Here is a 23,174-nt window from a genome sequence, read left to right on the forward strand (position 1 = left end):
AGGTAGGCCCTGCTGGTAACTTGTAAATTGCAAACATAGTAATGGATAATGGAGTGGTTTTCTCCTGACTTAGTTTAAAGGTACATGCTCAGTGATTTATACCTAAACTGGTAAAGGTTTGGGATAAGAACAAAACAGTGTTTTTGTTGTTTTGGTCTTTTGATCTGTAATCAGGTTGGTAAAAGTTAAGATGTTCATGTTTGTCCCTTTTTGGAGAGTTCAAATTACCATTAATTTGAAAGCATTTGAGGTTAAAGAGGGGAAGAGAGTTTAGTTTCTGTATTATTACAGTACAGGTTAATGAGTTCACAGCTTTTCAGCTATGAAAAGAGAATGGGGGAAACAGAGATTGAAAATATGAAAGAAGGTACATTATGTAGTGAAAACTAGAAGGGTCTTTACAAGGAGCTACAAGCTGTGAAATGTGGATTTATATTGAGAGTATAATGCAGCAAAGTTTTCCACAGTTAACCCTCATTTTGTCAAATGTAGATGTGTGGCTTCTCAACAAAACAACTTGCCCCTTCTGTTCTGGGAGGAATTTTAAATCTGATGTAGATGCTTCTCAGAAGTTAACTTAATATGGCTAGTCAGCAGTTACTGAGCTATATGTATTTTTTAAATAGGTAGAAGATGCATGTACTGGTAGTTGGTGTCAAGTTATGTTTGTCCTTCCGTGCACTAGGAGATCAGGTAAAATTTATGAGGAGAGCAGCTGTAACGAGTAAGTTACAGTTCATTTTCTAGCAGAGAGTGGACTTCTGTATTCCTTGGAGATAGATATGAATTCATATAGTATTAGGGTCACTAAAGCATATTTCGTGCTCCTCCTGTGAGTTATGGAGGAGAAAGCTTGGAGAGAAGCAGCACATGTGACTAGAAGCTAATATGTATCTTCTCTTGGTTTGTGAATTGACAGTTCTTTTTGTGCAGCTGACCTCTGAGCTTGCTGCAGAGTTGGTTTCACCTTCATTACAGACCTTCCTTGCAGGAAATGGAGGGGAAGTGTGTCTGAGCAAAACGCAACAGAAGAATTATACAACCACAGGTACTGCTGGAGGTGTAATCTCCACGGAGTGAAATCAAGAAGCTTAGCTTTCTTGGAAAAAAAGGAGAGCTAATGATGGAAGCATTCCGGAGTGGTCTGGACCTGCTTCATTCACTAAATACCTTGGAGGATACTATGAGTTTATTTATGTTTTAGATTGATTTATTATTCTAATTCTGTGGAGGGCTTATGAATGTTGCTGCTCTTGTAGACTGGCATTAAAGAAGGAATTCTGTGGGGTTTTGGTCTTCTATTCTGATCTGAAGAGGTGTTGTTACCCAGTATCTTTGTTTCCTCTCCTGTACTACCTTCTGCCTCTTCTTTGTGTACAAACATGTGATCTATCCCAAAGAAACGATGCTCGCAGTACAGAACTGCCCTATCCTTTTTCCCTCCATACTGAGTATGTGGAGAAATACGTTGTTCTGTAATGATCTTTTAAGGTCCAATACTTTCACTTTGCATATGAAATAGAATCAAAACACTTCTTGAAGATTTCTTGAGGGAGAATGTGAGGAAGTAGAAACAAGATCAAAAATTGTTGTAGTATTACAGACATGAGAGTGCACTTAACCTGTTGACTACCTCTTTTTTTTTTTTTTAATGGTATGACTCAATCTTACTAAGGACAGTCATACTTAACAGGGTCAAGAGGTGAGTCAGGTTAGAAGTGGTCTCGGGAGCTCCTTAGTCCTCCTCAGCATAGCAGCAGCCATGAGGTCAAACCAGATAGCTTGATCCAGTCAGCCCTTGAAAGCCTCCAGTGATGGAGGCCACACAACCCCCCTGGGCCCCTGTTCCACCACTGAACTGCCCCATGAAGAGAGGCATGTCCCCTCCTTCATCACAATCTCTCTTACTCCAACATATGTGCTACCTCCTGTCCTCCTGCCATGCAGTACTGTGAAGAGACTGATTGCATCTCAGTAATCTTCTCATAGGAGCTGCAAGGCTGCTGTTAGTTCTCCTTGAAGCCTTTTATTCTCCAGGCTGAGTGGACCTGGTTCCTCCAGGCCTCTCTCATAGGCCAAGTGCTCTTGTCCCCAACCATCTTGGCAGCCTTCCACCTAACTCATCTGTTTTGATATCCCTCTAGCACTTAAGAGAGCTAAAACACAATACTCTAGATTTATTCTCCGAGTGGACCTGGTTCCTCCAGGCCTCTCTCATAGGCCAAGTGCTCTTGTCCCCAACCATCTTGGCAGCCTTCCACCTAACTCATCTGTTTTGATATCCCTCTAGCACTTAAGAGAGCTAAAACACAATACTCTAGATAACATCCAATGAGTTTTGTGTAGAAGGAAATAATCATTTCCCCTCGGTCTTCTGGCTAAACTTCTTTCTAATATGCAACAGATTAATAGACCTAACTGCTAATCAGATGTGTCCCCAACCATCTTGGCAGCCTTCCACCTAACTCATCTGTTTTGATATCCCTCTAGCACTTAAGAGAGCTAAAACACAATACTCTAGATAACATCCAATGAGTTTTGTGTAGAAGGAAATAATCATTTCCCCTCGGTCTTCTGGCTAAACTTCTTTCTAATATGCAACAGATTAATAGACCTAACTGCTAATCAGATGAATGAGCTGCAGGGGACTCACTCAGTTTATTACCAAGTTCTGTTTATCAGAAACAAAATTTATTACACTTGAGGTAATGTGATGAATATACTTTTGAAAGCATGGAGGTACTTCAAACCTCACTAATGAAAAGAAGTTCTGTGATTACTAGAGCATTTGTTAAAGTGTCTGACCAGATAGAAGAATTCAGAGAAAAAAAATCGTAGCCAAAATGTAACGCTCTTTCAAAGGATTTAAACACCCCCCAAAGCCAATGACCCTATTGGGATAGTAATCTATTGCATGAAAAATCACATTTAATCATCATGTCATTATTTATTGCTACATAAATATTTATTGATATTATGGATAAATAAAAAATGATAAATACAAACCCAGTATTAGGGTTGAGTGGGTAAAGCTGAGAAGTAAGCAGGCTACTGGACATGAACTTCATGAAACTGAATAGAGACAAAAGCAGAGTCCTGCATCTGAAGGAAGAGCCCCAGGCTAAGATTGGCTGGGAGTCTGACAGGGACAGAAAGCAGAACATGAGTCAACACTGTGTCCTACGAGCCAAGGCAAGAGAGTATCCTTGGCTATATTAACAAGATCACAACCAGAAGACTGAGGGGAAGTGATTATTTCCTTCTACACAAAACTCATTGGATGCTATCTAGAGTATTGTTTTAGCTCTCTTAAGTGCTAGAGGGACATCAAAACAGATGAGTTTGATGGAAGGCTGCCAAGGTAGTTGGGGACTAGAGCACTTGGCCTATGAGAGAGGCCTGGAGGAACCAGGTTCACTTAGCCTGGAGAATAAAAGGCTTCAAGGAGACCTAACAGCAGCCTTCCATGAGAAGATTACCGAGATGCAATCAGTCTCTCACAGTACTGCATGGCAGGATTGTGATGGGGGAGGGAAGATGCCTTTCTTCATGGGGCAGTTCAGTGGTGGAACAGGGGCCCAGGGTGGTTGTGTGGCCTCCATCACTGGAGGCTTTCAAGGGCTGACTGGTTCAAGCTATCTGGTTTGGCCTCATGGCTGCTGCTATGCTGAGCAGGACTAAGGAGCTCCTGAGACCACTTCTAACCTGAATTATTCTATTATCCTAAGCAACTGTAAATACCGAAAATAATTTTGATGATGTATTTCTTATCTGCCAGTCACTACTCTCTACTTCGCTAGACTGAGGGATGTGAGATTAGAGTCCCTTTATCCTTGTTTGGTACAGTTGGCTTTTGATTGTACCAGTGTGCGAAATTGCGTAAAGGAGCTTCAAGTATGTTTTGTAGATATTCTATAATAAAGCACATTGGAAGCTCAATATTCATTTGGTTCTATGAAGTAGCATAAAAGGATAGACTGTAATTTGGTTTATACTTGATCCTGTCCTTAAAAAGTTCTTGGCAATGTACTCATATAATAGCCTGTTCATGCTGAATTCAGCAGTGACTGTTGCAATAAAGTTGGCATTAAGAAAGCAATGTGGGTTTTTTCTTATTATTATCAGTTGAATCCGCCTGATCCAAAGTTTGGACCTGGGTTGGGGTGGAGAAAGTATCCTGTTAAGTTTGCCTGTGGTCTTGGCCCAGTAGAGTCTTTCTCTTTGAGAGAGAGAGGTATGTTTGGCACAGTGATGTTTCACATGAGAGCTCATAAGTGTTGGAGAAGCTGGAAAGAAGATGGGAAGAAACGTGGCTAGGATCTAGCATCTCTCCAGCTGCTAACCCCAGTCACAATGGTAGTGACACTGGAAGCATGGCTTTAGCTTGGTTATGTGGTGGAGGGTAAACAAGCTGAGACTGTGGCTCTCAGGAAAGATAGTTTCCCCTTTCTGCTGCCTTCTGGCTGTGAGCACTTGCCACTTACCTGGCTGTCTAGTCACTGGATCTTTCTGTGAGGTACTTCAGTTTGTTTAAATATCAGTGAGTGAATCCAAATTAAGGGAAAGAAAGCTGAATAGAAAGCTTATAGAGAAGCCAACTTGTCTTTCTAGAGCTGGTGTGGGGGGAGCAACTGCTGTATTGGATAAGCCGTGTGTGAAACTGCCATCAGTTTTGTGTGTTCTGAGCCCTTGCTAGACCTCTGTTCCCCTCATTCATTCCCTCCAAGATGTTGGCTCTCCTGTGTTAAGGAGAGCAGAACAGACTGCTGCTATTTTGCAACCCTTCATCATCGTTCAGTTTTCTTTCAAGTTCAATTAAAGTGTAGTTTGCAACTTAAGACAAAACAATTGCAGTTAGTCAGCAGTAATGTCATGCTTCCAGAATTGAAACTGATTCATTATTGTAAGTTCTTTCACTCGATTTTCCTCTTATGTGATACCACCTTTTCCAGTTTTGAGACAGACCCTAAACCCGTGTGTGTTGTCTTAGTGGGATGTTTTGTGTGTGATTTCTAGTCTGAATTTCCTTCTGATAAACCTCTAAACTCATCTTCCCTTCAGTGCGATTTGTATTCACTAGGAGTAAATGAGTTATCTGTCCCATTTTGAGTTGTCTCATTGGATGAAAATTTTCCCTTAGTATTCTTTGGGCACTTAGTTTTTGGAAGATAAAGGTACTAAGTTTTAACAACAACCTGTACTCATAGGGTAGCTGTCATCTGTTCCTCTTGCAGTATTTGTGAATGGGGCAGCCCTTGTGGAAGAAGTTTCCTGAAATTGCATGGATTGTCAATGAACCTGACAATCCAGTTCGGTCCTGCAGTCTGGCAGTGCCAGCTGAGGCAGTTCGTGTCCCAAGTTGCTTGTCTGCATTTATTCTGTTGTGCTGACAAACCATTCTGTGAAACAAATCAGTGAATTGAGGTGGTGAAAAGAAAGTAACTGTCAAGGGAGTTTTTGTTAACAGAAGTTGTTTTGCAGCAGTTGTTGCAACTGAAGGAGTACAGGAGTATGAATGATGTTAACCTGTCAATGCTGCTGTGGGAAAAAGACACTTGCAAACACAAGTGCTCCATCTTTTTAATGCTCTAGTCTCTTCACATCTTTTGCCTTAACCTTTCCACTTTTTCCTTTTGTAGGGTTGCTGTACCTTACACAGGAGTCAGAGGCACCAAATAAATATCAAAAATTTCTGTTAATAAAGCAGAGTTACATGCAAGTCAAAACTAAGAAATCTAATTTTGACTTTAAATACTACTGCTATGTGTAGTAAGGGGTCATGGTTCACAAATTTAACCTTCAGAGGGAGTTAGCCATTCCTGTTGATGGTAGCAGCTATCTCCTGCTGCTGCAGCATGTTATAAACTAATTCATTAAGTAGATGAATAGAAGGTCTGCTGCCTGTCTTGCTTGTGCCTATCTGTACTTAATGAGATCAGCTTCTCAAGAAATGGTGAAAGTGCACTGCTATTTTGAAACATATTTCAACATGCAGACACATTTTACTGACTTCCACCACTAACTTCTGAAAGGTTGTATGGGTAACTATTTCTCTTGCATTTTAAGTGCTTGAATAAGAACAGAGTACAACACACTGAGTAATGGATGTAAAGCCAAGGTAGGGTGGACGTGCAGTATGACATATGGTGTAGTGTAGTTGTGCAAGTTAAATGAGAAAAGGTAGATTTTTATATCATAAGTTGTTTTTTTTCTGAAAAAACAAAGGATCTGTTGGGTATTCTGCAATTGTAAGTTCTTGGAGATAAGTTTAAGATGGTGGGGAAATTTTTATACTTTATTTTTTTGGTAAGTAGAAGTAGTGTGGTATGAAGGTGGTATGAAACTACCTCTAGGAAATGCTTGAAAGCAAGTTTCTGGAACATGTGGAACATTTACATTAATTTCAAAATTGGCAAGTTAGAAGTTCAGTGTCAGTTTACCTTTTAAGATCTTACAAAAGGTTGTTTTTTATTTAGTAGTGGGGGTAACTTTTTGATTCTACCCTACAGCAGGGAGAGCTGTGGCAAGACAGATGAGAAAGTAACGTTTTGTGCACGTAGCTTTTACACTGGCCTTCTCTGCATTTGTTGTGCAGTGGCTCCAGAAGATACTTCAGAGGCACATACTTTAAGTAACTTAGGTCTTGTTCATTAAAGTCAGCTTGTTATAAACAGTAGCTCTTACTGCTTAATCTCCATCAAAAACATTGAGGGAGTGTTTCCCTGAAGAGGAACTTGCTATCCATGTGGAAAGCAGCTGTTAAGTTACTGTTAAGTTCCTGTCAATTTATTATGATAACTCACCCTATTTTCAGTCTCTGGGAGATAAACCATGAACTGCCACAGCGGGAGCTGCTTCATGAGCTGTTTAGTCATAGCTTCAGCACTGCTATCTCTCACAAAGAGAGCAGTGTGGACAATGGAGAAGTGTCTGGCTTATTGGCTCACATCTTTACTGTGTGTCAAGATCCTTCAGTGTCTGAAGCTGCTATTGTGAATTTATGCTGTTGTGTAAGTCAATGTATGGGTTCATTTATATGTTTTGTGGCAGAAAGTGATACTCACTTTTTTTTTGTTATAATTTGAATGGAGTCGTGGACAAACTTGTGCACTTAAAAGAATGCTTCTGGAGATTTTTAAAATACAGAATTCATAGTTGTTTTTTAAATGGAAGTCTGTACTAGATTATAATAAATTAATTTATTGTGTCTTTGTGTATTCTGTATGAGATCTTTCACACCTTTCTGCAAGTACTGGAAAAGAAGAGCAAACATTTTTGCCTTTTAGCTGCTTTCTCTAGGCTCTTAGACCAGATAAAAATCTGGAAAGCAGCAAAAAATAAGTGTCCTGGGCTGCCATGCTTTTACTCTGTTATTGTAAATTTATTTTGAATGCTGCATGTGTCCTGTCCCATTTATCAGAGGTTGGAGCAGAACTGGGAAAAAGCAGCAGTGATTTGAAACAGCTTTTGTGTAAGAAGTAGCAGAATTGGTAGGACTCTTTATCTGGGAAATCTGCCTGTCTGAACATTGTTACTAGGCCATGAAGATAGAAGACTGAAAAGGACAGTTGAGTTTTCTGATGCAGTGCTGAAGGGTGTTAGATGAAGTGACAAGGTGCCAGCTGTGACACAAGCCAAAGGAGTTTTCCATTCCTCTGGTCTTCCCCAGTCACCCGTCTGACTATTTTCGTATTTGGGATCACGCAGGACTTAAACTGGTGACCCAGTTGTTATGCATGAAGATGCCAGGAGCCCATTATGGTTCTCACTGTCATGCTGTTGTTTAGAGTCACACTAACTATAAATATGCTTAAAACAGCTGATTCTCTTGTGCCTAACCTTCTTCGTTTAAACTTTCCAGTACAATGTTCTAAGCCATTATCTGTTCAGTTTTATTTTCATATTGAATGCGAATAGTAAACTCTTTAGGGAGAAGATTCACTTCTTTTGGAAGCTGTAGAGCAACTTCTATAACATCTGTATAGCAATCTGTATGGCAATTCTCAAACTATATGGGACGCTGATTAATTGCTGCTTTTGTTAGTGTTTTGAGCTTAATTCAAATGATTCAGGTGCCAATAATATACGTAAGGTATCTTTCAATTGACTGTATCCTATTTACTTCCCTAATCTCTCCTTGTGCTTGTGTCCTAGTTATACATACCTTGAGTTTCTAAAGAGAAAATACATGGAACTTTCTTATACAGTCACAAATTCTGCTCATTACTTATGAAGATTCTTCCTTGTGCACTGTCTGATCTTTTTTTATAATCTTCTGTATTTTACTCCTTTACTTTGAGTTGTAGTGTTTGGTAGCTAGTCTGACATAAAAGCTTAATCACACATATATAAACAGGCTATTTATTGTGGAATTCTATGAGGAAAAATGATTATTGTTCAAGTAACTTATAATTTTGAATTTCATGTATGAAGAAAGGTTGTAAGATCTTTTGTTTTTCCCCTCTGTATTATTTTCCTCTCCTATTCTAACAGAGAGGAAAACTTAATTAACAGAAGAAATTTAACATGTAGAAATTCTTCCTGTCTGGAAACCTCTGCCAGTTATGCTTAGTGGCAAAGCTTGATGCTGTGTTGGAGGTACCTCAGGTAGTATTTACTCTGAGGCAGCACAGCGCTCAGCCTGGTTTCTCTGCATCTCACTCCATTGTTTTTGTTTTGCTTCTGAATGAGCAACTAACTGTTGAGTATCATGTTAATTGTTAACTGCCACTCTCCCTACCAAGGTAAGGCAGTTAGAATTGGCTTAGGACCTTCTTAGCTTCCTTGGAAATTTTGAAAACTGTCAGTGACTGGAGTGACTAAAGTGTTGCACAAGCAATCCTGTATTGAATCTTTTCGATGCTTTGGTGAGTGAGCTGGAAAGTTTGTCTCCTCATTCTCATGTACATTAGTTGGTTTCATTGAATATTTTTCTTTCTATAAACTTGTCCATTTCAAATTTTGTAGACTGGTATAGTAGCAGAAGCACTGATATTAAAGGTGCATCATGTCTGAAAACACGAGCAGGTTTTTAGTTCTAGAGTTAGCTGAGTTTTAGCTGTGACTCATTAATGTTTAAAATACATGGTTTCTTTAACCTAATTCTGATTCCACTTTCTCTTGCTTCTCTTTCTCTAGAGACTCTACAGCGGTGGGTAATTCACTGGTCCAGAAGCGCTCTCCGTTACGTCGAAGCCATAAGACGTCAGCTTCTCTGACCAAGCTGTCGTTACGTGATGGACAGAAAGCCAAAAAGCCACTGTGTAAATTTGAGGAAGGTCAGGATGTCCTAGCTAGATGGTCAGATGGCTTGTTTTATCTTGGAACTATCAAAAAGGTAAACAAATTTTTAACTTTACTGGAGTCTTAAAGTATCAGATGTTGAAAATTACAGTATTATTGTCTCACTTAGTGCATTCTTCTGTTTAGCCCGTTTACTCATGGCTTCCACTGTATTTCTGTTTTTCAGATAAACAAACTGAAACAGAACTGCTTCATTATATTTGAAGACAGTTCTAAATCCTGGGTTCTCTGGAAGGACATCCAAACAGGCAAGAACTTCAGTGAAGTAGTCATTGTTGGGTATCACATTCATTTAGATTACTGTATCTGTTAAAAAAAATGATTACACTATGTTCTTGTATCCAAAGGAGCAATATAATTTAATGTGATCCAGCATCACAAATTAGAAAAAAAATACCTTTTCAAACAACTCTTTACCATCGATGTTACTGTTCTGTTTTGGGGTTTTTTTTTGTTTTGGTTTTTGTTTTCACATTATGTGCAGGGAGGGGAGAACACTTCTTAAAAAAACACATTGAGTTTGGATGGGGAGAGAGTATAATACTTTGTCTTAACAGAAAACTTTGGGTCCTAATTCACACCAAGTTTGTCCTCCTGTTTTCAGTTGAAACAGCATGATGTGGAAAGAAACTAAAACCTGGAAAAATCCTATGTTTGAATGGAGTTTTGACACTTAAAAGTAATGCCATGACTTGCATATAAGAAACCATTGCAGGTTTTGAAGTATTCATGTGATACAGAGCAGTGTGCAGTTATGAAGTGAGACACTATTGTATATTACCTTTTTGTTTTGCACATAGTTGGGGAATAGTTAATATTTTTATAGTCTCATGCTATAAAGCATAGATGACAATTTCTTCTGAAAATCAGTTGCAACTTCCTCATCATATGAAAACAGTGGAAATCCGACCTGGCTCTCACTGATTCTTGATGTTTAACACTGTCTGCTGAAAGGAGGAACTTTGTATTCCGAATAGCAAAAATTCAACTGCTTCATTTCTTAGAAGCTTTTGAAAAAATGCTGTTCTGCTTCTGTATTGGACTAGTTTATGACCTTTGATTATCCTAACTATAAAAATTTAATGGACGAGTATGAGAATGTTTCGACTTGACGATCCTTGTAGGTCCCTTTAAACTCAGAATATTCTGTGACTAAGAAGCTTCAATTTTAATCCAGATTTTTATATAGATGGTGGTATAAATAGAACAAGATGAAGTATTATTTCCAGTTTGCAAGCTTGCTGTATTTTTCTTACCTCTACTGTAACTGTGCTTTTGTATGCTTGCAGATATATAAGCAGTAATAACATCTTTCCTACGAATGTAGGAGTTCAATATTAAAGCATCTTGGGCAGATCTGTCAGAAAGATATGCACCAAAGTGTGTATATATTGACATGAAAAGAAACAAAGTAATGTAAATACAGAAGATATTTATTAGCTGTCCAGACAGGTTTTATTTATATGTATTTTTTTTAGCCTGAATTAATGTTCTGTATTCAGTTATTGAATTTCTATTGTTGATGTTAAAGAGCCATGAACTGCATAGTCAGCAGGCAATATAAAGCCTATAATTATCTGATAGTTTCTGATAAATGATATAAATATTTGTAGCACTGTCTGTACAAAATGTCTGAATATATTCATGTTAGGTTTGGCTCTGTAACAATGTGTTTCTAAAGTGCTTCCATCTGTAACTGAAATTGCAAACAAAGCTATACATGTGGTAACTGTTCCAACTGCAGATGTCATCTGAAAAAAATCACACTTTGATCTTTGTCTAGGAGCCACTGAAAGTGGGGAAATGGTCTGTACAATATGTCAGGAAGAGTATTCAGAAGCACCGAATGAAATGGTTATATGTGATAAATGTGGGCAAGGTAATTAGATTTTTTTTTTTTCTATGTACTGCATTTTAAAAGATGCTTTGATTTGTTTCACAAAGGAGGATATTTGCCTGGCTATGACTGACTGCTCAACTGGTCTTAAATTTTGTAGTCCTTAGTGGCTATTAACAGCTCAGTGAATGATGATAATCCATGTTACAGTGACTAGCACCTGTTCTGTAAGTAAAGATTATTTTATTCTACTAAGAGAATGTAAAAGACCATTTTGAATGTGTGACCAATCTTTTTGATTAGGTTTTTGGCACTTAATGATAGGTAATGCCTTATAGTTGCATTAAAGTTATGTTTAATTACTTCTGTGTAAGCTTCTTTTGCCATTTTAGTAATGATCTGGCTGATCACTTTTTATACAGGGTATCATCAGCTGTGTCACACACCAAATATTGATGCCAGCGTGATTGAGTCAGATGATAAATGGCTCTGTCGACAGTGTGTTTTTGCAACAACAACTAAGGTGTGTCTCTAGAAAAAAAAATTTTGAATGCATTTTGGATTGCCTCTCTGTTTTTGAAACTGAAACTGATTTCTGTCTTATAATCTGTGGTCTGAATGGAAGCTTTGTATGAGAAGTAATGCTTACTTTAGAAACAGATGTTTCACTTTTAAACAAATATGCTAGTATTGAAACATAAACCCAGGTGAAACTATTTGACTTGATTATAGACCAGTTTTCTTAACCTTGCAATGAAAAGCTTTGAAAGTGTCAGAAATGTATTAGTGTTTTTTGTAAGCTCATGTATCTGTTCTGGCCCAGAGGGGTGGAGCGCTAAAGAAAGGACCAAATGCCAAAGCACTGCAAGTCATGAAACAAACATTACCATATAATGCAACAGAGCTTGAGTGGGATGCTGGTCACAAAACCAATGTCCAGCAGTGTTACTGCTATTGTGGAGGACCTGGAGAGTAAGTAAATGGATAATATATAAGAACTTTCCTCTATAATGCAGCTGCAAACTTTGGCCCTTTTCTTGGTGACTTTCTTGTGAACTTGTTAGTTTCTGTTTCTATTGTGTGTAGGCATCAAACTGGATGCAAAGTGGAATATTGAATTCTATATACGTTTTTTGTCTCATGTGAAATACAGTATTAATTTCATCTTACATAGAATATTTTATGTGACCATCACGTAACATCACAGTCTGTTCTACAATGAGCAAGAATTAGTTTTTTTGCATTGCTGCTGTTGGTCTGTTGAGATTGGATGGAGTTGTTTGATCCTGCAGTTCTAGGCAGTATTTTTCTGATGTTAACTCAGTTTTGTCATTAGTCACAAATAGAAATGCCCCTAGAGATTAGTTTATTAAATTTTGTTGGAATAGACAGCTGTCTGATTTTACCATAACATCATAGCCTGATCTTCAGCCACTGGCAGGGGAAAGGATCTTTTTTCACTCTTATGACATTGGAGAGTCCTCTACTCGTTCTTTTTTTACAAGAAAGGCAAGAGGAGGACTTCTTAGGCAGGCTGAGATAAGTACTCTGGTGTCTGCATGAGTGACTGAATGAATAAGATAGCTTTGAAGATTTGAGGTAAAGGAATTCAAGAGTCCCACAAAGAAGTGAAGTTTGAGTTTACATGCACAGGACAGAGTTCTGATTTGAGAATTTTGGGGACTTAGGCAAAGGTCACCTTTAGTTTTGCATGGTGCCTTTTCTCAACGGAGAAGGTGAAAAAGGAAAAGAAAAAAACTCTGTAAACTGAGATTTCTTTTGAGGATTCAAGTAGCTGAATCCCCAGAACCAATGTTTGTGACTTAATGCAGGTGTATTGTGCTTCAGAAAATAACAAGAAAGCTAATCTGGTATGTGAGAGTTTTTATGGAGGTATTGAACTCTTACTTTTGAGAATTAAATGGTTGTTGTCAGAGTAAATATTTGTTTTCTTCATTTAATAAGTTCATTCTTTTACTAGACTGTTTCATTATTCTTAGTCTCTTTTCTGATAATGATTCATTATGGAACAAAATGTTACTGAAATATCCCTAGAGGTGACTGCTATATAAACTGAAAATTAGTTTGGGTCAAAAGATCCCTTGCTCTTTAAATTAAGCATAATTGATTAAGATCAATTTTCAGTAACCTTGTTAACACATATTGTTTTTCTTTCTTTTGGTGAAGCTGGTATCTAAAGATGTTGCAGTGCTGCAAATGTAAGCAGTGGTTTCATGAGGCTTGTGTGCAGTGCCTCCAAAAGCCAATGCTTTTTGGAGACAGGTAAGAAAATTAAGCTGTACTTTGTTTTTGTCTTTATTTAAAATACGAAGGAAATTGCATGTATGAGCTTTTATTTGGGCATCCATCATACTAGAATGTTTTTCAAAACTGCGTTGTTTTGAGTAGATTAAACACAATAAAGCATGTGTTCAGGTACCAGGAAAATGCATTTCTCATCTCAGTTGAATGAAGGTGGGTGGTGGTGGTGGGTGGTCTCGTGCTACAGAGTTGCTAGACCTCTGGATAGCAATGGATTTTACTGAATGCATGTGGTAAAGATGTAGAAAGAGTTTGGCTAAAAGTGGTGAAGTGGGTGGTGGATGGGGAAGTGAAGACCAGTGGATAGCTGAAATCACACTGTTACTGACTTCACTTTGTGTGGAAGTCCATTATGCTATAGGTGCTGGGAGATTGGAAGCTCTAAAGCAGACCACCTTAGTGGGCCCATAAGTTAGAATAAGGGCTTTCAAATTCACACTGTGTAGGTGAGGGAGATCTTGGATGCAGTGGACACCGTGCTTTGAGGTGGGCTGTCAGTGTGCCTGTGCAGTAGCAGTTCCCTGTGTTAATAGTATGGGGTGTTGGAGGAAGCTGGAAAGTTACATGGACCAAGGTGAACTCTGCTTCCCCTGTGTGATGAGTCAGGGGAAAAAAGAAATGAAAAAGACTGACCTTTGCTTTCATTTTAAGAGAAACTTGGAGTAGATGAGAGGGAAAACTGGACAAAGGGTATGGAGGAATATCTCATTTGTTATCTATTAGACTTTCATTTAGCTGTTGGTTGTGTTTGAATGTTTGTGTGAAGGAACTGAGTTAGGACCCAGGAATGCATGGGTCCTTAAAAAACATGTTTACATGGGTGCACAGGTTTCTGCATTTAAGTGAATGTGTTGGGGACATTACAGTCACAGGTTGAGGGGTTTTCTCAGGGAGTATGAAACAGTGGTACTAGGATAAAATTGAGGCAGTAGCTTGTATCTGACCTGGTAGGTATCAGCACAGATTGTGCATGTTACTTTAGTAAGGTGGAGAATAAAGTGACTCACAAATGTCATATGGCTGGGCATGTAGTTTGTTTAACTTTGACTTTCATAACCAGGCATTGAAACATTAAAAGTGTGTGTGTATGGACACTCACCACCCATATAACATACGTATGTACTTTTAGGTTTTACACGTTCATTTGCTCAGTTTGCAGTTCTGGACCAGAATACCTCAAACGTTTACCCTTGAGATGGTAAGTGTGAATTAAAAAAAAAAGAAAAATGGGTGAGTTCAATACATGTTGTGCTTTGCTTTTCAGTGTTTTGGTTCTCTGTGCTAAAAAAGGAAATCCACTTGTTAGCCTGAGCTGTTTTGTGAGTTGTTCTTGCTGTTTGTATGACCAGGGATACCTTTGCTTCAAAGTTTGTCCTTAAGTGTAGAGATATGTTGTGATTGCGTGCTCTTGGGATTTATTCTTGGGATTGTTCAGTGAAGTAACAACCAACTACTCACTTCCTGTATTATGTGAAGCTTGAGATATGTGAACTGAGTATTTTTGCAGGCCATTGTATAAGCAATATGTAGCCGTCGCATGTAGTGAGTACCGGAGTACCCATCTTAACACAATGTGTAACAGTTTCCTTGATGAGACTTAGTGGTTAGTGGTAGTCTGAAATCTTTGAACAAACCCATGTTAGAAATGATACCCAGTTTAGTGGATAGATGTGCTGACAAGTATATGGTGGAAATGACCTTGTTAAATGTTAATTCACCAAAATACTTGCGTGAGCTCAAAACTGATCGTTCAAGTATGAATTCAGACTTGTGTAAATATTCCATGGTTCAGACCAGTTTTGGAGTTTAGAAGAGCATGATGATGATGACATGAGGCGGAAATGAAAGTAAGATGCAAACCAGCAGCAGTCGCTTGAAGAGAAAGTACAGCAGGTTTCACAGTGTTGTATGGATTGAGCGATGGAAGTTGTGCTTTGTGTTCTTCCAACCGTATCAGAAAAAGTTATTTTCTACCAAATTATTTCAAAGGAAAGCAACTGGAAGAAAAACACTTGTTTTCTGTGTTTTTTTTCTTTTTCAATTCAAATATTCTAGGGTAGATATAGCACATCTATGCCTTTACAACCTAAGTGTTATTCATAAGAAGAAATACTTTGATTCGGAGCTTGAACTTATGGCCTACATTAATGAAAACTGGGATAGATTGCATCCTGGTGAGGTAAGTAACTGGAATGCTCTTTCTTGATTTTCCTCACAGTGCATACATATCTCCTGAAGGTTAGCAACCCATGAAATGTTTTATTCTTGATGTTCAATCCTTTAGTGTCTTAAAATCTGGTAATCCCAAATAACGAGAGAATTTTTAATTTCCCTGCAGATATAGAATACTCTTTAAGTGCTGTATGTTTTTTTTTTAAGCTGTAAAATTTCTTCAAGCTTTCCATTGTTATTTAGGATGTAATAAATATATGGCAGTTTTCTATAGTTTCGTGCTGCAGAGTTGCTAGACCTCTGGATAGCAACGGATTTTACTGAATGCATATATTAAAGATGTAAAAAGAGTTTGGCTAAAATCAGTTGAATACCTCCCTTAGCTTTGCTAGTCAGCTAGACTGACTGCCAGTCTTGCCCAGAGTTGTGTTAAAAGGTTGGTTCTTATATTTGCTCACGTCTTTAGCTGTTAGGACATTGAATTCTTTGAGCATTTCTCTTTGTCTTGTTTGGTCAAAATCATATTCTTTAGAAAGTATTTGAAGGTTGTTGGGTATTTTGTTGAGTTTCTTTGAGCTGCATATTATACAGTGTGGTCTTTAGTATTCATGCTAATAGTGAAACTTATAAACTGATGTAAACTATAACTAAAGATAAATTTACTGCAGAGTCAATTGGATATAGTTTCTGGAAAGTTTTGGCATGGCAACTGCATATATGATTGCTTTGCTGGAGTGCAGAAGTAGATGTCTAAATGCAAAAAGTAGTAGTCTTATTAAATTCTGTTACATTAATGTTGTGTCCACTTCTTTATAGTCACATCATACTTGCTCTGCTTGTCTCTGTAATTCTAATCATGCAGTTCTTTAGAGAAGATTCCATGTTTTAGAAGCTTGATAGGGACTATCTACTTCAGGCTGCAGTGAAGAGAGGGATGTCAGACTTAGCAAAAGAGGCATGAAAGTGGATTTACTTTTTAAAATTCTAATAACTTTTCTGGGTGTTTTCTATTTTTTGGTATCATGTTTGAGTAAAGCTGGAAAAAAGAATCTGGTTAAAATTAACGTAAGTAACTATAGACATAAGAATTTTATCTCCCAATTAATTTGGGGGTACATAATGCCACTGAAGATTTTTTTTGTTAGCTGGCTTGGGAGGGTAAGATAGTGTTAGGTTCTTCCAATATACTGAAATTTTTTTAGATACTTTTCTTGCACTTCTTAAAAGTGGAACTCAAATTCTTTAGCCTGGGCTTGATCCTGGCATTAATTCTGTGGATGTAAATCACAGAGTATATGGGATAATAATTAATATGCTACCACAGCTAATCCTTCCTAAATGTACTTCACACTCAAATCTGTGGTTACAATGACTCAAAGTAACTGGAATCTTTCTATTACTAAAGAATTCGACAGGTTAAATGATTTCTTAATACTTCACAGCTGGCAGATACCCCAAAATCTGAAAGATATGAGCATGTCCTGGAGGCATTAAATGATTACAAGACCATGTAAGTTATTGGTACTTTTGTTTTCAATGTTGTGTGTCTATTTAATCTGATGTAGGTTACAGTCTTCAGTCTCCCTTGCTCAGTCTGTCTGCTGATCACTTCGGCTGCAGATAACAATTAAATTTTAAATACTGTTTCTATTTTAAACTGTAACATTGCATAACTATTTGAGTGGAACCCAGACCATGAGAAAAAATTGCCTTAACTTCCATCTTTCCACTTCACATTCTGTATTTGAGAGGGAGGATTGTGTGGGGGGAAGGAGAGACATAAAATAGCATTTGAATGAATATTCTGTTTGCGTAGTTTTGTTTTGCATATATGCTGGTACTTAAAAAGTCGCTTTCCCTGGAATCAGAATTTTAACAATTAACTTAAAATCTTCTAGGTTTATGTCTGGAAAAGAAATAAAGAAAAAGAAGCATTTGTTTGGCTTGAGAATTCGCGTTCCTCCTGTGCCACCGAATGCTGCTTTAAAAGCTGAGAAAGAACCAGAAGGGACTTCTCATGAGTTCAAAATTAAAGGCAGAAAGTCATCTAAATTAATCCCTGATGTGAGGTAAAATAATTCACTCATTCCTGCAACGCTGTGATAAAGTGGGGCTGCTTTGGGTATGTTTTTGGTGCCTGCAAAAAACGCCTTTGCAAAGTAAAGTGGATTTTTTTGAAGTAACTGCGGAGATGGGCTTTTTGTGAGAAAATTGTCTTAGAACAAATGTCATTAGTTTAGGATTCTTCTAAAAAACCAGCATGAAATTTAGCAATAAGAACAATAGAAAATATTCCAACTTTGCCTCTATTTGGGAAACAAAATCTCTTGCCTTTTTGGATCTCCTAGGCAATAATTAACTGGAACTCTAAATAGGAAGTATATTGCGAAGTTGGAACTTGTGTTGGTAAATGTGTTGTCTTTTTGACCAAATGTGATGGTACAAATAAACAACATTTAACACTTGTTCATTCCTCTTCTGCATTTTGGAATGTAATGTCCCTCAGAATATCTTGTATCTGTTCATGTTGTTCTAGAGACAAAAACATCTTTGTACCTGACAATTTTGATTTGCCAGAATAATTTCATTTAGTACAATGTTTTAGTAATAGACATCTAATTGTGTATTCCTCACCAGAGGAAAACATATTCAATGAAAATTATCATCAGTATCACAGAACACAATACAAATTTTCTTCTAGGGAATTAAGTAATGGTATAGAAAGAAAGGGGAAGAAAAAATCAGTTGGTCGTCCACCTGGTCCCTATACAAGAAAAATGATTCACAAAACTCCAGAGTCATCTCCTCTGGTAAGGATGTTTCTTCCTCCTTCCCCCTTTGCTTCTAACTGCATCATAATTGTTGGAGACAAACATAACCAGTTAGCATGAATTGTGATATTCCCTCATCTACTCTCAAACAAAATTATGTCGCAGTCAAAACTGGACTTAACATACTTTTTTTTTTTCCTTTTCCCCCATAGGATAATGAACCAGTTCCAGTGATAGAGAACCCAGCCTTGGAACTACCCTGCACTGTTGGGTAAATTAAAGAACATCCTGTTAAACATCATAATACCATGTAATTTAGCTGTTTGCTTCTGAAATGTCAGCTCAGATTTTAATATTTTAATATTTTAATATTATTTTCCTTGCATGGCACTGCTGCTACTTGGCAAAACAGGAAGTCTGATGGAACTGCACATTCATCCAATACCTCAGATGTGGAATCCACAGGTGCTGCCAGTATGAAAGAAACTACCTCATCTAGCATTTCCAGACATTATAGGTAACTATGCAGTTACTCTATCTGCTATAAAGATTAAGCTTTGCAGTGTATTCATTTCAATAAAATTTTCTTGAGTCGAGTTATAGATTGCATGGGAAAATCTAAAGTAGTAGGACAAATGAAAACTAGTCTTTATTAGTTCTGCTTACAACTTGCAGGGTGAGGATTTTTTGGTGCTCACTTTTGTTCTTTGTAAAATATGTAGCTAAGTTACGTTTACGGAAAATAATTCAACTCCATGAACACTCACTGAGCTTAGTTTTCTGGTAAGGGCCACAAATGAACTACTGTGTACCCTGAATTCTAGCAGCTTTTGTTTTTATAGCTTTGTGTATTCATGTTAAAGAATACTAAGTATGCAGTGATTTTCTACAGTCAATAGAGCATGAAAAAATTTTGGCACAGTCTTCATAAATAAATTACTAACTACAGTTGACTTTTTTTGCAAATAAATTGTACTTAAGCGTTTCCCTCTCTCAAGTTCAGTGGTTAAATTTCTTTTATTGAGGTACATGGATCCTACTATTTGGTCTCCTCTTTTTGGTTGATGCTATCAGGTGCTTTCATGAATCATTTCTGTGTGCACTACTGCTATAAATAATCTGTTTTCAAAAACTCATGTTTAATTTAGAGTTCTGAAATTGTTACCTAAGGACTTAAGTCACTGTTTTCTATTTCTGTCCTATATCCCATTCATTTTTAAAAACACTTAAAAGATGTGCTGTGTTCCTCAGTGTGTTACATAGGAGTCTTGGACATCAAAGATCATATACCATTTCATTTAGAACTTTTTCAAACATGTTTTAGTGTGTGCAAATTATAGAGGCAGGTTTTTACATAAGGATTCATGTCTTGGACACTTGTAGTATTCAGGTGGTAGTTATTCTTGGATGGTGTCAGAAGCTTTTTTTTCATTACAAGCTATAAATTTGTGTGAGGTTTTGAATAGACGTATTTTCCTGGCCACATATAGTAAATCATCAGTATAAAAAGTAGTGCTATAGAATAGATTTTTTCAATGTATTTCATATTGTAGAGTTTTAGTCTATTGAGACAAATTCAGCTTGAAAAAATAACTAGATAAATTTATTTATTCTGTCTTAACTAACATCAAGTTTCAACCTTCTTTACAGTATAGCTCTTGTAATTGAAGCCTGTCTGTAGGATAAAGCTCTAGTTTAAAGTTTTGAATTCCAGTATATTTGGTGCAGACTTCTCTAAAGACTTTTACCAGTTTGCTTAAGAATGGGCTTAAGCTGTATCAAAGTAGTAGTCTTAACATATCCAGGCACAAGTTAATGTAATTAGACTAACCTTTCTGACATGTTAAGTTCTATGATTTTCCTTATGTAAGTCTTTGCTTTGCAAGTGTCTTAATTTATAGTTACCTACCCATAGGCAGTCAGTATTTCTATCAGTGGAAGTAACAGAAGTTGTGACGTGAGTGGCATGTAAAGAACTGATAGTAAAGCATATGTTTTGATTAGATTCCTTGGAGTTAATGCTGTGGTGTTTGATTTGCAGTAGTCTGTCTGACTCGAGAAAAAGGACTCGTACAGGAAGAACTTGGCCTGCTGCAATACCCCACTTGAGGAGGAGAGGTCGCTTTCCACGCAAAGCACTCCAGACTCAAAACTCAGAAATTGTCAGAGATGATGGGAGCAAGGAAGATTACCAGTATGATGAACTCAATACAGAGATACTTAACAACTTAGCAGATCAGGAGTTACAGCTCAATCATCTAAAGAACTCCATTACCAGTTACTTTGGTGCAGCAGGTAGAATAGCTTGTGGGGAAAAATACCGCGTTTTGGCTCGTCGGGTGACACTTGATGGAAAGGTGCAGTATCTTGTGGAGTGGGAAGGAGCAACTGCATCCTGACTGTAGGACTGAACATTATGTTCACTGCACTGTCATCTGTAAGTACAGTTCATAATGCAGAGCCACGAGAGAAATGTGTCTTGAAATGTGTTTCTGAAAAAAAAACAAAAACAAAACAAAACCAGTTTAGCCTTAACATGTAATTGTTATCATTACAGTTCTTGTGATAAAGACTTATCTTTATAAAATCTGATCTGAGACTTAAATTTTTTTAATCTGAACATTGTTAGATTGTTTTAGGTTGGGATATTTTGGGTTACAATTGCTTAAAAATGTGCATGGTGTTTAAAAAAAAGACATTTTCTAGAGAACATTCCATGGATACAGTTATTGTGATTTAGAGAAAATATTATGTAGATAGCACAAATATTTGAAAAAATCTTGGTTTGTTTTCTTACCCAAATGTTTGCAGAAATGTATTTCTATTTCAATACTTTCTAGATTTCATAAGTGCAGTGTATATAATGCCTACTTAAGACTGTAAAATACTGAAGTTTTCTTTCAAAGTGTAAAAAAAAAAAAAGAAAAAAAATATATTGAGCCTGTAAATTGCTCTGTGACCAGACTTCATTGTCTTCTTAATATATTCTCTGTGTGTGTGTGTGTGTGTGTATACATATGTATGTATGCACACACTTCCTGTGCGTGTCTGTGTATGTGTGATTGTGACCTATGCAATACAAATTATGGGATTGGGCAGCTTCTGAGAGTACATCCCATAATTTTTCAGGAATAGTTGCCAGTATTTACACAGCAGCATTTCTTCTCAGGCTTATTGGGTGCTGTTGCTTCTTATTGTACTAAGGACAAGTGTCAAACCAGTGCAGTGTGTCCTGGCAGTGGTGCAGTCGTTGATGTCCATATGCTCGAGGTCATATGTTCCATTATTTTCCATTTGAATTAGCTGTTAAAAAATAACACAGGATCTGAACATTTTGAAATTAACTCTACTAGAAAAAACTATTTGCAAGTTCTTGTGGCACTCTGATTGTAAATTTTGTGTCCCAGTTACAAAGTGAGTTGACAGGAGTCGCACACAGGATTCCCACATATCAGTAGAAACAGTCATATTTTGATAAAAGTAGTATAAACTGAGTGTATTATTGCACAGGGTCAACAAATGTTGCCATTTGAAGTAACATTACTGATTTTATTACAACATTACCTCTTTTGTTTTTATAAAATGTACCAAGTTTGAAATCAATAAGTTTATTTTACTTGGTTTAAAAAAAAGTCCAGAAAGTCTCTTTGCCAGTATTAGATGTTTATTTTCTTTGTCTTCTACTTTTGAGGGGGTTTTAGCCAAAGAGTAAACAGAAGAATATTTTTACTTTGGTGGTTTTTCACTGTACTGTATAAGTTAGTTTTCTGGCATGCTACGGTTTACCACCAAAATAAAATGACATAACATTTACACATGACAGAGTGGTTTAAAGTGTACTGCCTGGGCTAGTACCTAGTTATTCCATTACTTGGTTATTTGACTTTTTCTGCTTGTTTTGAACATCTTAAAAAGGTTATTTTTTTTCTTTTTTTGTTCCTGTCACCTTTATAGCCAAAGGAAGCAGCGAGAGTTATTTATCCTGTACTTGGCTTATGGCTGGGTGGGTAATATTAGCTTTATAAAAATGCTAATTAAGAACTGCTACTTCTGTTTACCTTCACTAAAATGTGTGGGGTTTTTCTCACACCCTCAGCTATTAATTTAATGTTGCCTTGCCTATAGCTGCAATATTTTGATAACACAGCAACTTCATGTTAATTTTTGAATGTTTATATCTTGAGATAATGCAAAATGTAAAGCCTCTGTAACCTTACTCACACCATCTGTATTTGTCTTTATTGTTTCACTTTATCCAAGTCCTTTAATTCTAACTGAACACCAGCAGTATTTTTCATAAAGTTTTAATTTAAAGATAAATATTGGAATGTACTTGGGGACTTTAGAGGGGTTGGGGTGCAGGAAATATTTGTCAATCTTAAGCTGTCCTTAGACTTAACTATTGTGAATGTTGTTTCATTTTATTGTGGTGGTTGACTTAACTCTGATGTTCAGTTTGTATTTTTGGAATTGCTTTTTTTCCCCTTAGAATTAAAAGACCAACATTAAATGTGTGTATTTTTTGAGAGAGAAGAATGAGTTTTGATTCTGTATTTTTGTGAAGCACATACTTGGTGGCATCTTCCCATCCATTATTCTGTCACTAGCTTTGCTGTTCCTGTCCTGGAGACACTTGCCCTGCACGTAGACACTGACTGGTGTTCCAGCTGTGGTTGAGGGATGCTTTGTTACAAGGTGTCATGTACTGGAAAATGCTGCATAAGTGCTGCTGAAGACAGAGCTAGAGTAGTAATTAAAGCACACCTGCA

The 23,174-nt window shown here is 37.2% G+C and overlaps 1 protein-coding gene across 2 annotated transcripts in view; it reads left to right on the forward strand.

The window, feature by feature from the left end:
* MTF2 (metal response element binding transcription factor 2) overlaps positions 1-21,506 on the forward strand; it is a 21,926-nt gene extending 420 nt beyond the window's left edge. The window contains exons 2-15 of one of the 2 annotated variants that reach the window (XM_009083903.1): positions 9,139-9,337; positions 9,470-9,551; positions 11,087-11,182; positions 11,563-11,663; positions 11,964-12,112; positions 13,328-13,423; positions 14,592-14,660; positions 15,518-15,641; positions 17,077-17,144; positions 17,533-17,703; positions 18,336-18,444; positions 18,618-18,676; positions 18,818-18,922; positions 20,447-21,506. In XM_009083903.1, the coding sequence (XP_009082151.1) occupies positions 11,107-11,182; positions 11,563-11,663; positions 11,964-12,112; positions 13,328-13,423; positions 14,592-14,660; positions 15,518-15,641; positions 17,077-17,144; positions 17,533-17,703; positions 18,336-18,444; positions 18,618-18,676; positions 18,818-18,922; positions 20,447-20,804 (1,485 nt within the window). In that variant the 5' untranslated portion in view covers positions 9,139-9,337; positions 9,470-9,551; positions 11,087-11,106 and the 3' untranslated portion in view covers positions 20,805-21,506. Of the gene's footprint in view, positions 1-9,138; positions 9,338-9,469; positions 9,552-11,086; positions 11,183-11,562; positions 11,664-11,963; positions 12,113-13,327; positions 13,424-14,591; positions 14,661-15,517; positions 15,642-17,076; positions 17,145-17,532; positions 17,704-18,335; positions 18,445-18,617; positions 18,677-18,817; positions 18,923-20,446 lie in introns of those variants that run through there. The other variant, XM_009083904.1, reaches the window with a different exon arrangement.
* The last annotated feature ends 1,668 nt before the right edge of the window (positions 21,507-23,174 follow it).

This window comes from Acanthisitta chloris, unplaced genomic scaffold (assembly GCF_000695815.1).
Source record: "Acanthisitta chloris isolate BGI_N310 unplaced genomic scaffold, ASM69581v1 scaffold9321, whole genome shotgun sequence".
NCBI classification, from domain to species: domain Eukaryota; kingdom Metazoa; phylum Chordata; class Aves; order Passeriformes; family Acanthisittidae; genus Acanthisitta; species Acanthisitta chloris.